Source organism: Notolepis coatsorum (genome assembly GCF_963971535.1).
Source record: "Notolepis coatsorum genome assembly, chromosome: 18".
Classification (NCBI taxonomy): Eukaryota; Metazoa; Chordata; class Actinopteri; order Aulopiformes; family Paralepididae; genus Notolepis; species Notolepis coatsorum.
This window is the reverse complement of record NC_140182.1, coordinates 39276899-39291281: the sequence shown is the minus strand read 5'-3', so window position 1 is coordinate 39291281 and position 14383 is coordinate 39276899. Positions and strand designations below refer to the sequence as shown.

The window sequence follows — 14383 nt, the reverse complement described above, 5'->3', positions numbered from 1 at the left end:
CCGCGGGGGGTAAACCCGAGAAAACTCGGGTTGGGCAATCAAAGTGTTAACACATTCCCTGCCACTGGTTATATCCATCAATATAGCCAGTCTGCCACGACTCTAAAAAAAAAGCCTATGGAGATGTGCTGTCATCCCCACCTGCCTGAAGAAGTCCACTATTATCCTTGTACCCAAAAAATCCAAGCCTGCTTGCCTCAACGACTACCGCCCTGTAGCTCTCACCTCCATAGCCATGAAGTGCTTTGAGAAGCTAGTAAAGGGCTACATCTGCTCCTCCCTCCCCATCAACATGGACCCCCTGCAATTTGCATACCGCCCCAACAGGTCCACGGAGGACGCCATAGCCCATGTGCTGCACACAGCAGCATCACACCTGGACAAGAGGAAGGGGAACTATGTGAGAATGCTATTCATCGACTACAGCTCGGCATTCAATACCATAGTCCCCTCCAAACTCATAGCCAAGCTCAGGGACCTGGGCTTGAACTATGACCTCTGCCAGTGGGTCTTGGACTTCCTGACGGGCAGACCCCAGGTGGTGAGAGCAGGCAACTGCACCTCCTCATCCATCACCCTCAACATAGGGGCCCCCCAGGGCTGTGTTCTGAGTCCCCTCCTCTACTCCCTGTACACACACGACTGTGTGGCTCAGCGGAGTAGCAACACAATCATCAAATTTGCTGACGACACAGTGGTGGTGGGCCTGATCTCTGCCAACGACGAGAGGGCCTACCTGGAAGAGGTCAAGGTCCTGGCGGGATGGTGCCAGGAAAACAGCCTCTCCCTAAACGTCAGCAAAACAAAGGAGATGATTGTGGACTTCAGGAGGTCGGGGGTCAAGGACTACAGCCCCCTCAGCATCGACGCACAATTGGAGGGGGGCTCCCCACCCTCCAGAACATTTACAACAAGCGGTGCAGGGGCAAGGCTAAGAGAATCATTAAAGACTCCAGTCACCCGAACAACTGCCTCTTTGAACTGCTGCGGTCAGGCAAGCGATACCGGAGTCTCAAGGCGAGCACAGAAAGACTCAGAAGAAGCTTCTATCCCCAAGCCATCAGGCTGCTCAACGAACAATGAACACTACACAACAACAACCATCAAACGCACATAGCACACACATCCACACGCACACACTCACTTTAAACAAACACACTGTAGCACCCACTCCCCACACTTTATAGCACACACTCACTTTAAACAAACACACTGTAGCACCCACTCCCCACACTTTATATTTATTGATGAAGGATTGCACTACAACTCGTACACCTTACTGTAAATTGTACCTAAATTGTACCTCATCCCATTTCTGCTTTGCACTATATAGTATTGTACATTAGTACACTGCATAGTATTGTATATTATATGGTAACTCAGTTACGTCTATTCTGCATCGAACATTGTACATATGTCTATACTGAACACTAGGACCTCATTTTCTACTTCTAATTTACATGCTATACTATGTTATTTGATACTATCTTGTCTAGCACAGTCTCTGGAGCGTAACAGTAAGAAGCATTTTGTATGAAAGTATTCTGTACTTCTGTATGACAACTATTAAAGAAACTTGAAACTTCACCTTCTTTGCAGGGCTATAACTTTTTTAATTGTATTGCTAAATTGACATTACTATGGCCCATTCAACATCGATTATCTATCGTTCAGGATATAGGAACATTATACTTTTTCATTCATAGATTCATACAAAAATACCTTCTAGAATATAAGTATGTTTTTATCGTTTTCTGCAGTAATTCATAGAATGTGAGTTATAGGCATAAACGCATATATAGATTATCAATTGTCGTTTATTACCGATACACGCTATATTAAAAAATTCAACTGTATATGATCCTATACGTTATGCGTCATCATGCGCGGATGAAAGGGGGGGCGTTTATAATTCCGTGATCATCAGTAAATGCTTTATGTAGTATGGGTTGATCAGATCGGTTTGCAGTGAAATAAATAAACAATTGGGCTGAAAATAGCGTCAGCGTTCTCTTACCGTGCGTCAATGAGACTGGCGGTGAAAGATCCCAGGTATAGGACGTCGATCGCCTAGGTCCATTTCCGGTTTGTATGTCGCAATAAACGCCGAAATCATATTGATTATTAAATTTATAAAGCAATCGATATGTACTATAGTGTCTGTCGGGAGCCTTGCGACAATATCTGACGGCCGGATGAATTTAATCGACGCACAGCAGCCATATCCTGTTTACCAGTGTAACTTGCCCGACCATCCACCAGGCGGCGGTATTGAGCCGTCGTTGTATTGAGCCGTAGGGTCCAGCTGCAGCACCGGAGGTGTATATATGAATTATGAATGCCATGGCGAAATTTTTTTAATATTGATCTCAATATCGCTGTACAGCGTGGTCTGGCGGTCAAAGCATGGCGGGCAATAACGTTTTAAAGCATTTCCGGCGGTGGATGTGTTAATAAACACTGCATGGACTTGCATGTTAATGTATGCTTACATGTGCAGTGTGTTCCTACGGTTTGGACCATGTGTGGTGCCCAACCAGTCGACCGCTACAGCCTACATTGTATACCATCATCACTATTACTACTGTCTGAATATGGTTGAATCCTGCCATTCACAACTGTTTACTACTGTTATCACTATTATCACTATCATCATTATTACTTATGTTCTATTATTATTATTATTATTATTATTATTATTATTATTATTATTATTATTATTATTATTATTTTTTTTTTTTTTATCTATTCTACCTGTACCCCCCCCCCCCCCCTGCTATGAAACCTGAATTAAACCAAGGGGATTAATAAAGGAACACTTGAAGATTTCTGCAAGGTCAATTTGCATGTTCTTGGTATCTAGGAACATCTAGGGACCTGGGGGTATTTATTTCCAGTGTCAGAAATATTGTGTCTGTTACTAGGCTGAGTAAATTGTAATGAATCAATTAATTATGATTAATTATGATTTATGATTTTGATGATGATGATCAAAAATGTATGCGGGGCACGAGAAAATGCTCACTGAGCTCATTCACCACCTTATTGAGATCATGTGTACAAAAAATCTAAGCAAATGAACCGCGGGAAGATGATTAAACAGAAGGATTTGTAGATACAGTAATTAATGATAATCGACTTTAATTATAAATTCATATTTGACCTTGAACTTGACCTTATTATGGCCAAATCATACATCTATGGATAGGGAAAATGCTCCTCTTTCCAATGGCAGGGTTGAATCTGGATTTAGTCATTTCTTGCGTTTTTTACGATAATTAGCATTTTCAGATAAATTTGTATTTCCGATAAAACATATAAAACATCGGTAAAAATGAAAATATACACTTTGACTACTGTTTTTGATAGGGTTATGGTCTTTACTCTTGGCTACAAAAAAAAATATTTAAAAACAATGACCTCTTAACATCCAAGGGCCCACATATGGACGATTCTTTGCCGACCTCTAGTGGCTCGGGTGTGCATTTCTTTTAATACAATATATAGATAGAATTAAAGCCCTATTTGTTGCCTGTCGATTGCCCTTTCAGGTGACAAAATCCGTTCAGTGGTTCTCGAGTTACATGCCGATATGTGAGGCATGCCCCAAAGTACGCAAAAGTACACATTACCACCCCCGACTCCCGGGGCTCTAGCTCCGTCAATCATTTGGCGATCTCGAAAATCTTTGCACAAGGTTGTAGCCAATGAGTGTGGCTTTCCAATGATACCCCATCATATGATAATTGGGGATCTAATACGGTCTCTATTGATCGATTTATGATAAAGAAAAGCAGGGTCCCCCTATAGGGGGACCTTAAGGCTTAACAATAATTCTAATACTGTACTGTGGGTCTATTTTTCTAGCACTGTCCTCTAAGTGTCAGGTCCTCACCTGATCAGGTCCTCTCTGTCCTGGAACAGCCTGGCATGGCGCTGTACCGTGTAGCCGGGGAAGGCCAGGCGGCCAGAGTTGACCAGCAGGATGGTGTAAAGCTGGCTCTGACCACCGGCGGCCGTCTCCTCCTCCTCGTCTGTCAGGGAGAACAGCAAGAGGACACGAGAGAAGACGGCCCGCGGGCCACGACACAGACGCACGCAGGACGCTGCAAGCTGCTTCGCCCTGTGAGGAAAGAGTTCACGTCAGACGTGGATATTTATGTAGTGTGTACTGTAAGGAAGACTGAACAGCTGAATCACCAATCGCTAGTGCAATTCAGTCCGATTATCAAGCTAATTTAATCCTACCCCATCCGCCAACACATTTACGCAAATGTCTTCCCCATGCATATACAAGTGCCAATACTTCGCTATTATTATTAGAAGACAACATGTATTGCAAAATCGCAAAGATCCTTTATTTGATTCTTACAATGTTTTAATTGAAAGACAGGCCTAAGCCATATGCCGGCAGTAGGCCCACATTTAACCAATAACCTCTACCTGTCAATTAGAGTACCTTAACTCATTCAGTGCCAGGCCTATATGACCAAATTATGGCTACCACGCCAGCGCTTTAATCAATGGGAGGACGGGGAAATTTGCTTAAAATATATCTTAAATTATGGCTATGGGTCTAATACACCTGTCGCTTATCAATGACTTGCTTGCAGTCAACATTTTCATCAGTACATTTCCGGTTTTATATATATATATACTCTTTTGAATACGAGTATAGTTTTGGAGATTTCTAGTAATTCCAGAGAAAGACGCGATAATAGCCCTTTAGTGGAATACACAAAACACGTTGTCATTTTTCGGCTGATTTATGAATAGTTTTCAAATAAACGCTAGATTATCGATAGTATATGTGTCCTTATGCACGATACAAAAGCGGGCTGAAAAATCGCTTATCCGTGCATTGGTCGGCACGCACACACACACCGATGGCGGTGAAAGGAACATCTGATTAACCCAAGATTCGTAACATAAATTCCTTACCTCACATCAGATGTTCTGCAAAAAGATTAATCCAATTCCTGATCGCCATTCCAAATATCGATTGTGTCCATTGATCCAACATTATAGTCCAAAACACATAATCCACGCTGCTCCCAGTCCCCCCAGTCAACGCGGTACAACGATACTGCATGCCCGAGAAGCAAAACCCGGACCGGACTTTTTTTCTTGATGCACATCCCCAGCCAATCCAATCCAATGATGTGCAATACCATCCGGGAGACGATAGGTGGCTGTATTTGCCCTTTTGCGAGCTCAGACCCATTCCCAACGATAACATCAGGTTGGATGGATGAAAATGAATGGATATCGCTAATAAAATAAATAACGATTAAAACCAGACTATACTCGTGATTGGCGCTCAAGCGTCGGTGAGTTAACCCGACTATACTCGTGACTGGCGTCCAATGAGTTAAAGGGGACATGTCTTGCTATTCCTTTCACTATTTGGGAAACTTTACACAATTCCTGTGAGTCTATGGAACACAAGTTTTCTTTCCAAAAAATTCATTGTTTTGTATTTCTAATCAAGTAGCCTACTCTAAGGGCCCGTGTCGACCGGGGACATTTTATGAGTTGTCAGCTCCTTTCTGTCATTCATTTCTATGCTACAGATGTGACAGGCGCACTCCTTTTCCCAGCGCCGCGCCTCGCGTTTTAGTGCTCTCGGCGGCTGGCGTTTTTGGGCGGAGCGCTCCCAGCGCCTAAAGTTGAAACTAGTTCAACTTTTGGAGAGGAGCGCCGCTCATCAAGGTGACTTTTTTCGACCGACCAATCAACATCGAGCAAATGGCGGAGCCGCAGCAGTCGCGAGACATACAGGAAAACGCTTTTTTTGCTTTTCAAATCGGTCAGTCTTGAAAAAAACATCCCCGGTGGACACAAAGCCTAAAGCAGCATTTTTCCATTTCAAGCTGTTTTGGGCTGGGCTCCGCCCATAAGCGCTTTGAGTGACAGTCATCCACAGTCTGAACTGGCAGACAGAGAGAGATATAGAGATTGAGGGGGATACTAATTAATTTCGCCGCGGGAGGGCATAATCCCACGGAACAATGCATTGGTAACTTGTTTGTGAATATTATTGCACGGATCGGAATACGGAGTCAAAGATATATATATTTTTTTTAAAGATTTCTTTTTTTTGCATTTATTGCTTTTTCATTTCAGACATGACCGACAGATGAGGAGAGGATGAATGGGAGAAGAGGCCGGGAAGACATGCGACAAATATCACCGGGAGCGGGAGGCGAACCCGGGATGGCCGCGTAGGTGTGCGAGGCACTATGCAGTGCGCCACGAGGGCGCCCCTGAGTCAAAGATATTTTGACAATGATATGCGAGTGGAGAAGCTCCATCACCGTGCGGTCGGGAGGTTGTGTGTGAGTGTGTGTAAATGCGCGTGTTTCCCCGAGAGAGAGAAGCTCCCGTTCCTCTCTCTCCCTCTCTATCTCTCTCTCTCCCTCTCCCTCGCTTGCTTGTTCTCTGCCTCTCTCTGTCGGCACCCGCTTGAGGAAGTGTCGGTATTTCCACTCGCTCTGTTGTTGAGCGAATGGTTGCGCTACAACCATAGAGGGGGCGTTACTGCAGATCAGCTCCTTCCTACGTAGGACAGCGAGTCAAATCAGAATAGCTTAGTTCACTGGGGGAGGATATTGTCTCAACTGAATTGGAGCAATCCGCCAAAATGAGAATTAGAGACACAGACCCCATTGATACAAACCCCCATTGCTAGGAAACAATGCTAAACACTGGAAAAGGCCATTTATAAGACACAGGACCTTTAAAGAAAAACTATCTACATTTCAATGTTACAGTATACAAGTGCTGCAATTAGACACAATTCTATTACACATTTAGATAATCTGCACCAAGCTTGTTCTCTCAATTTAGGTGCTTTGACAGTTTTATATTTCACCATATTGATTACTCATATCCTTCCATTAATACCTGCTCCACTGAGAGAAAAGTAGTCTTTAATTTCTCGGGTTGTTTCATAACGCCACCATCAGCCAATCATACGATTGTTCATCGCGGTTTCATCAGCCAATCGTATGATTGTTGATCATGGGTTTGTCTATCTACTCATGTTGCCTTTATGCCCAGATGGGAGCGGGCAGATATCCTAGGTGATTGAATCCACGCTTGTCTGATCAATCCTGCACCTCCTGCGTTCAAGGAAAGGAGTTAGCCAGATGCAAATTAGGAAGATAATCATTGCAAGGAGATCAGCAAGGAGATAATTTTCCGTGCTAAGAGTAAGAACCTACCAGCTTGTATTCAATGTCTCTTTCAACCAAGAGAAGGAAAGTATAATTTAAGAGGGTTGTGTATTCTTAAAACATATAAAAAGGTAAGAACTAATGTAAAAGCTAGATGTGTTTAAATTTTGGGAGTTAAATTGTGGAATAGTCTTAGTGACGGGTTGAAGTTGTGTACCTCTCAGGGAAGATTTAAAAAGGCCCTGAAGGATAAAATAATACAGGAGTACAGTTTTGAGTAAAACATCAAACATTTATTTTTTCTTTTCTTTTTTCTCATAAAGAAAAAGACAAAATAATTATGTCTGCATACGAGGAGCGGCGCCCAGGCGACATCACAGGAGAATCACTCCACCCCTGCAGGTAGGGGGGGCACTTTGTTTACCCAATGTTAAGAGTGGTAATATCTCAGATGAACGGAGGGTGAAACTTGGAATTGGACGGTCATCTGTTCAAACATAATCGTTGAGACTGCTGTTTGAAACAGAAACATGTTCCTACTTTGATCTCAGCTGGTAACCCTTCTAACCTCTTGAGGATGACGGCCCCGATGTTGTTCTGACCCGTCTTCAGAGCAAAGAGGGACTTCTGCCTGCTCAGACGGAGGAGTCCGTCCACCAGCTGCTGTTTCTGAGTCCCAGAACCCCCCAGGTGGAAGGTCTTAGCGAGAATCTTAAGTTCCGGCCCGGGAAGTAGATCCAGAACCTCCCCCAGGTCCTGGAGATCACTCTCTGTATCACACACACACACAGACACTATTATTCATATTGCTGGACATTAAGCATTTCTGGGGTGCAGGAAGCTAAGGTGTACATTCATTGAGGTGAGTATTAATGACTTAATGTTAAACGTCCCCCTTTCCCGTCTCTTTCGACTATTCACAACCAAATAAAACAGAAAGTCGTAAAATAATATTGTACATTTTGAACTCTGTTGCCTATACTCAATTTATACCTGCCTACTGCTTTCACTGTCTACAACTGCCCTACACTAGTAATCATAACTACTGATGTCCTAAAGGGCACCAACAGGGGGAATTAGGCGATCGGAATCACTATAGAATTATAGAATCTTTATCCATATTTCATTAGTAATGTAGCCTGATCATTTCCTCCATGTAGAGATGACTAGAGTCAATTGTCTCTCTTGCTCTATAGTGTCAGGTTGAAACATTCCTAAGAACATAGTTAATTTGAGGTGATCGACCTATGTGACCTCTGACCTGAATTTAAATTGATGTGTGTTCCATACAAGCTCTTGCCAGACACACCAGGCTCCCAGTAGCCCCGCAAAAAACAGCGACTTGAATACAAAAACATTTCATATATTTAATATTATTTATTACATCTCCCGACAGCTGGGCTGCCCCCCCCCCAAATGTAATACCCATGCAAATTAAATGTAAGACCTTTTAATACCTTTTAAGGCCTTAAATTGAGAATTATGAATTTTATACTTTTTAATACCCCGCAGATACCCTGAATAAATTGAGAATGACGACAGTGTACAAGCTTTCAAAGAGTCCATTACTGATACATTACCTGCATCGGTAACTTCCAAAAATGGAGGGGGTAAACCCATTCACCTGTCTGTAGGAGGCCACCTTCAACCAGCTCCTGAGTGACGGCCCCCATGTCTTTGCTGATCTCTTCATAATCCAGTTTATTCACCTGGAGCCATTTCTGTTTCCTCTGGAACAGTCTGACGTACAGCTTCTGTCCCATGACTTTGAGGAAGATAAATGCAAAATGATGAGAAAAACTTACAATCTGGGAAAATCACCATTTGACCCTTCCCTTCCCCAGACCAATTGACTATCTCAAACCCACCCTCTTTTCTTGATCCTCCAATCATCACGCAAAGAGGGGGAGGGGTTTGAGATAGGTCCATTATTAGAATATAATACAACATCTGAGTGACGGTTGTTGACCTGCCAATTTTTTTTTAATTTTTTTTATCTACTTTTTCTCCCATTTTTCTCCCATCCCAATTTCGTATCGTCCAATTCTACCCTCCCCTGTCTCGAACGCTGTTAGGCCATGCCTCCCACAAGCCGGCTGCAATGTGGACTAAGCCTTACATCACGTGTCCCCTCCGGTACTCGAGGAAGCAGCAGTTGCATCTTTTCACCTGCACAGCGCGATCTCTCAGCGTCGGGGGTCTGCGTTTGGAGGGCACGCCGCCCCCGCCGCTTCCTGATTCTGCTGCGCAGGCGCACCAACCGACCTGTAGGAGTCGCTGTCCACAACGTCCGATCCCCACCCATCAGCTTCCCACCCCGGGCCCCTAATACTGCCAATTGTATTAGTATGAACAACCAGCCAAGCTGATAGCAATGCGGAGAGCTGGGCTCGAACCCAGCGTCTCCCGCATTGGTGGTGAGCGCCTTGCCCACTGCACCACCTAGCCGCCCGACATTGACCTGCCAATGTTGATTGTATGGTCACACCCACCAGTAACTGGTCGCCCTGCTTATCACACAATCTAAAAGCACAGCACATTATACCTGAGAGCTTCTCAAAGGAGTCTATGGGTGACAGGTCCTCCTGGTTGAACAGCATCTTGTCGTCCTCGTTCTCCAGCACGGCCTCCAGCACCGTACGGAAGTTGCGGAGGTAGTATGGTAACCTTGGTGGATGAGGGCTCTCTGCATCCTTGGCGGGTTCGTTTGGACCAGACGCTGTCTGCTCTCCCCTGTGTACCTCCACCAGTGGAGTGTTGTCCTCATGCCCCTCCATCACTGTAGTCCTGTCCTCATGTCCCTCCATCACTGTAGTCCTGTCCTCATGGCCCTCGTGCATCACTGTAGTCCTGTCCTCATGGCCCTCGTGCATCACTGTAGTCCTGTCCTCATGGCCCTCCATCACTGTAGGCCTGTCCTCATGGCCCTCCATCACTGTAGTCCTGTCCTCATGGCCCTCGTGCATCACTGTAGTCCTGTCCTCATGGCCCTCGTGCATCACTGTAGTCCTGTCCTCATGGCCCTCCATCACTGTAGTCCTGTCCTCATGGCCCTCCATCACTGTAGTCCTGTCTTCATGTCCCTCTGTCACTGTAGTCCTGTCCTCATGTCCCCCCTCCATCACTGTAGTCCTGTCTTCATGTCCCTCCGTCACTGTAGGCCTGTCCTCATGTCCCTCCTCCATCACTGTAGGCCTGTCCTCATGTCCCTCCATCACTGTAGTCCTGTCCTCATGTCCCCCCTCCATCACTGTAGGCCTGTCCTCATGTCCCTCCTCCATCACTGTAGTCCTGTCCTCATGTCCCTCGTCCATCACTGTAGTCCTGTCTTCATGTCCCTCGTCCATCACTGTAGTCATTTTTGTCTCCTCTGACATTCTGCCGTTTATCTCACGTTTCATTTTCTTGCGTGAGGAGGATGCCCTGCTTCTGGAAGCCTCTCTTTTCCTTCTCTTAGTTTGTTTGGAGGAAGGAGAGGACAGTGTCCGAGCAGCCGCCCGGCGAGAGGTCTCCGGTGTGGACACTTGACGTTTAGGCTCGTCTCCTCTCTCTCCCCGTTTCATACTTGGGGTCTCGACATCGATCTCACCCGTCAGATCGATGACCTCCAGACAGGCTCTGTCATCATCATCCGAGACTTGAAGATGATTTTCCTTCTGCGAGCTGCTTAGCGCCCCAGAGCTCGTCCCCTCCTCCGGACAAGGCGGTACGTCCTCCTCGCTCCGTGTCCTCCTGGGAAACCTCCCGGAGAGCTTAGAGGAGAGGCTCCCCAGATCAATTGTTCTGACCACAGACTTGCTACTCGTCTCCCGGGGCGCTCGCCGTTGATGCTTTTTAAAGTAAGGGCTGGTCTTGGTCTCCGCTTTGTTGTCGTTCTGCTGTGCTGAGGGTGTGTCCCGTACAGGGGTCTTAGAGGGAGACAAGGGGTCACTTGGTGCATCACTATTACTGAATGCCACAGATTTGTTCTCCTCTCTTTCAAAGTTTCGACATTGCAGATCAATGTGTTGATTGATTCTGTACTTTGGAACCACCTGGCCACACAGAGGACAGGGCACTTTAGGTACAGGGGCGTTGTTGAAGAACGAAGTAATCGGAGCTGTTCCAGCACTAGTAACGTTACCAGACTGTCCATCTTTCACCTTTCCTTTCCTCTTGGACAATGACAGACTTCGCTGGTGTTTGGCTTTGTTGACTCTCTCAGTCATGATGGAGGCGACAACGTTTTTGTCGGGTTGTGTCCAATAAAAAAAAAAGTCCTTTAATCACACATGTCCTCTCGCTGCAGCTCCTGACTGTGCAGAAGTGGCACAGCACGAATGTGGTAAAGGCGTGCTGGCTAGTTAGCTTAGCAGGCTAATCTAGTTATTTAAAAGACATGCAACTAATCTGTTGTGTCGCCTCAATCATAAAATGAATAGCAACGGGACAGCGAACGTGTTTCAAGTCAAGTGAATATGAGTTCCAAGTATGAAAAGAAGAGAAAACCTCGTTAGCCAGTGGTCGCTTGCATGTTGGGCTCTTTCATTCACATCCACAACACAGTACCACTCCACAGGCTGACGAGCAGAACACAGAACGCGTTCCAGGTCGTAGTAATCGATCACCTCGGCATCGATATGTCAGATATCTGTGTAGATTTAATTGAAAACAGACTGTACATGTCAAACGAAAAATAAAAAGGGGTGTTTTTCTTTCCTTCTGGGATATTGCTTTTGCGCAGCCAAGCCTTGTTTAATAGCTACTACGTTTGTCCTAATTTAATAACATAGGCTACCTTAAAATGGCCATCCCATACAAATAAATTGATTAGCTACTCGCCAATAATTTTGAATATATATTCTATGTCATATAATATTTAAACAGGCGGCGGAATCTATTTTATATTAATTGTATTTCAATAAATGTGCGTGTGGCTGTTATTTGAACCGATCACACTACGTCCCTTGGAAGGTGGTATAAATTATAAAGTGTGTGTGTAGGCTATTCTTCTGGTGTGGTCCTTTTGATTGATTGATTGAAAAGTTTATTAACAGATTGCAGAATGGGTACAGTACAGTACATCTCAATACATACAATTGTTAAGGGGATGCAGACCAGAGAAAGACTTTCGTCTTGTTTCCACCAGGGTCCCCCATTTTCAATTCATCATAACATATATGACATACATGACATACAGATAGACAGTACTGCTACATCTATACATTTATGACATATCAGATTTGCAAATACAGTACTGTTTGTGATACAAAAGTGTCCAGAAAAGGAGTGTATATACATTTGGCGTAGAAACTGTACATTGGAGGAGGTTGGTGGGGTGGGGTTGGGTGGGTTGGGTGAGGGCTGTACATTGGAGGTGGGGGGGGGGGGGGGGGGGGGGGGGGGGTTGGGTAGGGGACACACACACATTTTACACTGTACATTGGAATGTTGACAAAGCCTTACTTGGTCATTTACTGTACAACTAGGTTAGGACATTTGTAGGGGCCAGTTTCGAATTGCAGTCTCACGTAGGTGTTTTTTGAGAGTGTTTTTGAAGGTGGGTAGTGATTCACATTCCTTTACAGCTTTAGGCAGGGCGTTCCACATTGATGTGGCATAATTGCGAAACGTGTTTAGTCCCTTGTTTGAGCCGAATCTGGGTTTTACATGATTTGTGGAGCTCCCTCTGGTGTTGTGATCGTGGTATTCACTGACCTTTGGGAAGTATTTTGACATGTACATGGGTACCTTGGTCGCGTAGTGTATCTTGTAGACCAGGCCCATTGCAAGTTGCTGTACTCTGTCGTCTACTCTAAGCCATCCTAGGTTGTCAAAGTGGGCAGGGGTGAGGTGGGTTCTAGGAGTCAGGTCAAGTAGTAGTCTGACTAGCTTGTTTTGAGATGTTTGTAATTTGTTTTTTAGTGCCTTTGAGGTGCTTTGGTACCATGAGGTGCAAGCATAGTCGTAGTACCCTTGAATGAGTGCTCCTGCTAGAGTCTTCAGGGTATTCTTGTTTACCAGAGAGGAGATCCGGTACAAGAATCGCGTTCGTTGGTTGACTTTTTTTATTACATTGGATGCCATTTTGTCACAGGAAAGATTAGCCTCTAGGATGGAACCCAGGTAGGTAATTTCATCTTTCCTTGTGACAATATTGTCACCCACTGTAACCGAGAAGTCGTCAGTCTTGCTGAGTTTGTTATTTGAACCGAAGAGAATGGACTCTGTTTTGCCCATGTGTAATGATAGTTTGTTGTCGGCGAGCCATATGCAGATTTTGCCTAGTTCCGAGCTGAGGGCTTTTTCAACCTGTCCGAGGGGCTGTGGGTTGTTTGGGAGCAAAGCAGTGGAGCAGTGGGGGAACACAGAATAGGGGGTGTATCTTCTACACACGTTCCGGGGTTGTGTGCCTTTTATTCCAAATTCACCATTCATTTCGGAGCAATCTGATCAGAGGCGCTGGCATTTTAAAGGGGAGGGGGACCGCCGACCATATCGATGTTGGTAAGTGGCACATATATCATTTTGTACTCGTTATTTTTATACTCGACTCTATAGAGAGACGGATCAAGATGAGAGCTAAATGACCCTCTATGTACACCAGCCTTTTTTTAAGCAGGGTGTCAGCATGGTGCAGTCTCGCTGTTTCAAACGAAGGTCGATATGAATTGCACCAGAAGGCTAATTTGATGTTTCCAGATCCCGGTAAAAAAAAACAGTAGATATTATGTGAAGAAAGGGGCTTATATAGCTCCATCCCTGTTGGCTAGCAGAGAGTGCTGAGAGCGCTGGAAAAGGATATCAGATTATTATGTCGCTAGGCTTATGCGAATGCGGCGTCCACTTGGGGGAGGGGGGGGGGTGCTGGAGGAACCACAACACCCCTGCAGTTGCGGCAAAAGTTTGTCTTAATGGTTCATCATCTGGTTTGGAAAATTCCACCATAGATGACTCAAGGTCACAGCAGCACGTCTCTCAGCTCAAACGAGTCCCAAGACAAAGAACCTCGTCAATCAATTTGCCATTTCAGAACCATGGACAGTTCCATGTTTTGGTCGCATGCTGGGATTTAATGTAGATGTATGCTGTGTGTACGTGTGTGCGTGTGTGGGTGGGGGGGGGGGGGGGGGCGTGTGTTTGTGTGTGTGTGTGTGTGGGGGGGGGGTGATTGTTTATGTGTGTGTGGGGGGGGGGGGGGGTGCTTTTATAGGGCCAAACATCGC

General features: G+C 45.2%; 1 protein-coding gene across 1 annotated transcript in view; it reads right to left on the bottom strand.

The window, feature by feature from the left end:
* The window catches only part of fan1 (FANCD2 and FANCI associated nuclease 1), a gene marked incomplete at both ends in the record, with an annotated part of 33825 nt that extends 22439 nt beyond the window's left edge, over window positions 1-11386 (bottom strand). The window contains 4 exons of the mRNA XM_084335164.1: window positions 3896-4123; window positions 7747-7948; window positions 8803-8943; window positions 9724-11386. Of these exons, the coding sequence (XP_084191290.1) occupies window positions 3896-4123; window positions 7747-7948; window positions 8803-8943; window positions 9724-11386 (2234 nt within the window). The remainder of the gene's footprint in view (window positions 1-3895; window positions 4124-7746; window positions 7949-8802; window positions 8944-9723) is intronic.
* Window positions 11387-14383: the final 2997 nt, after the last annotated feature.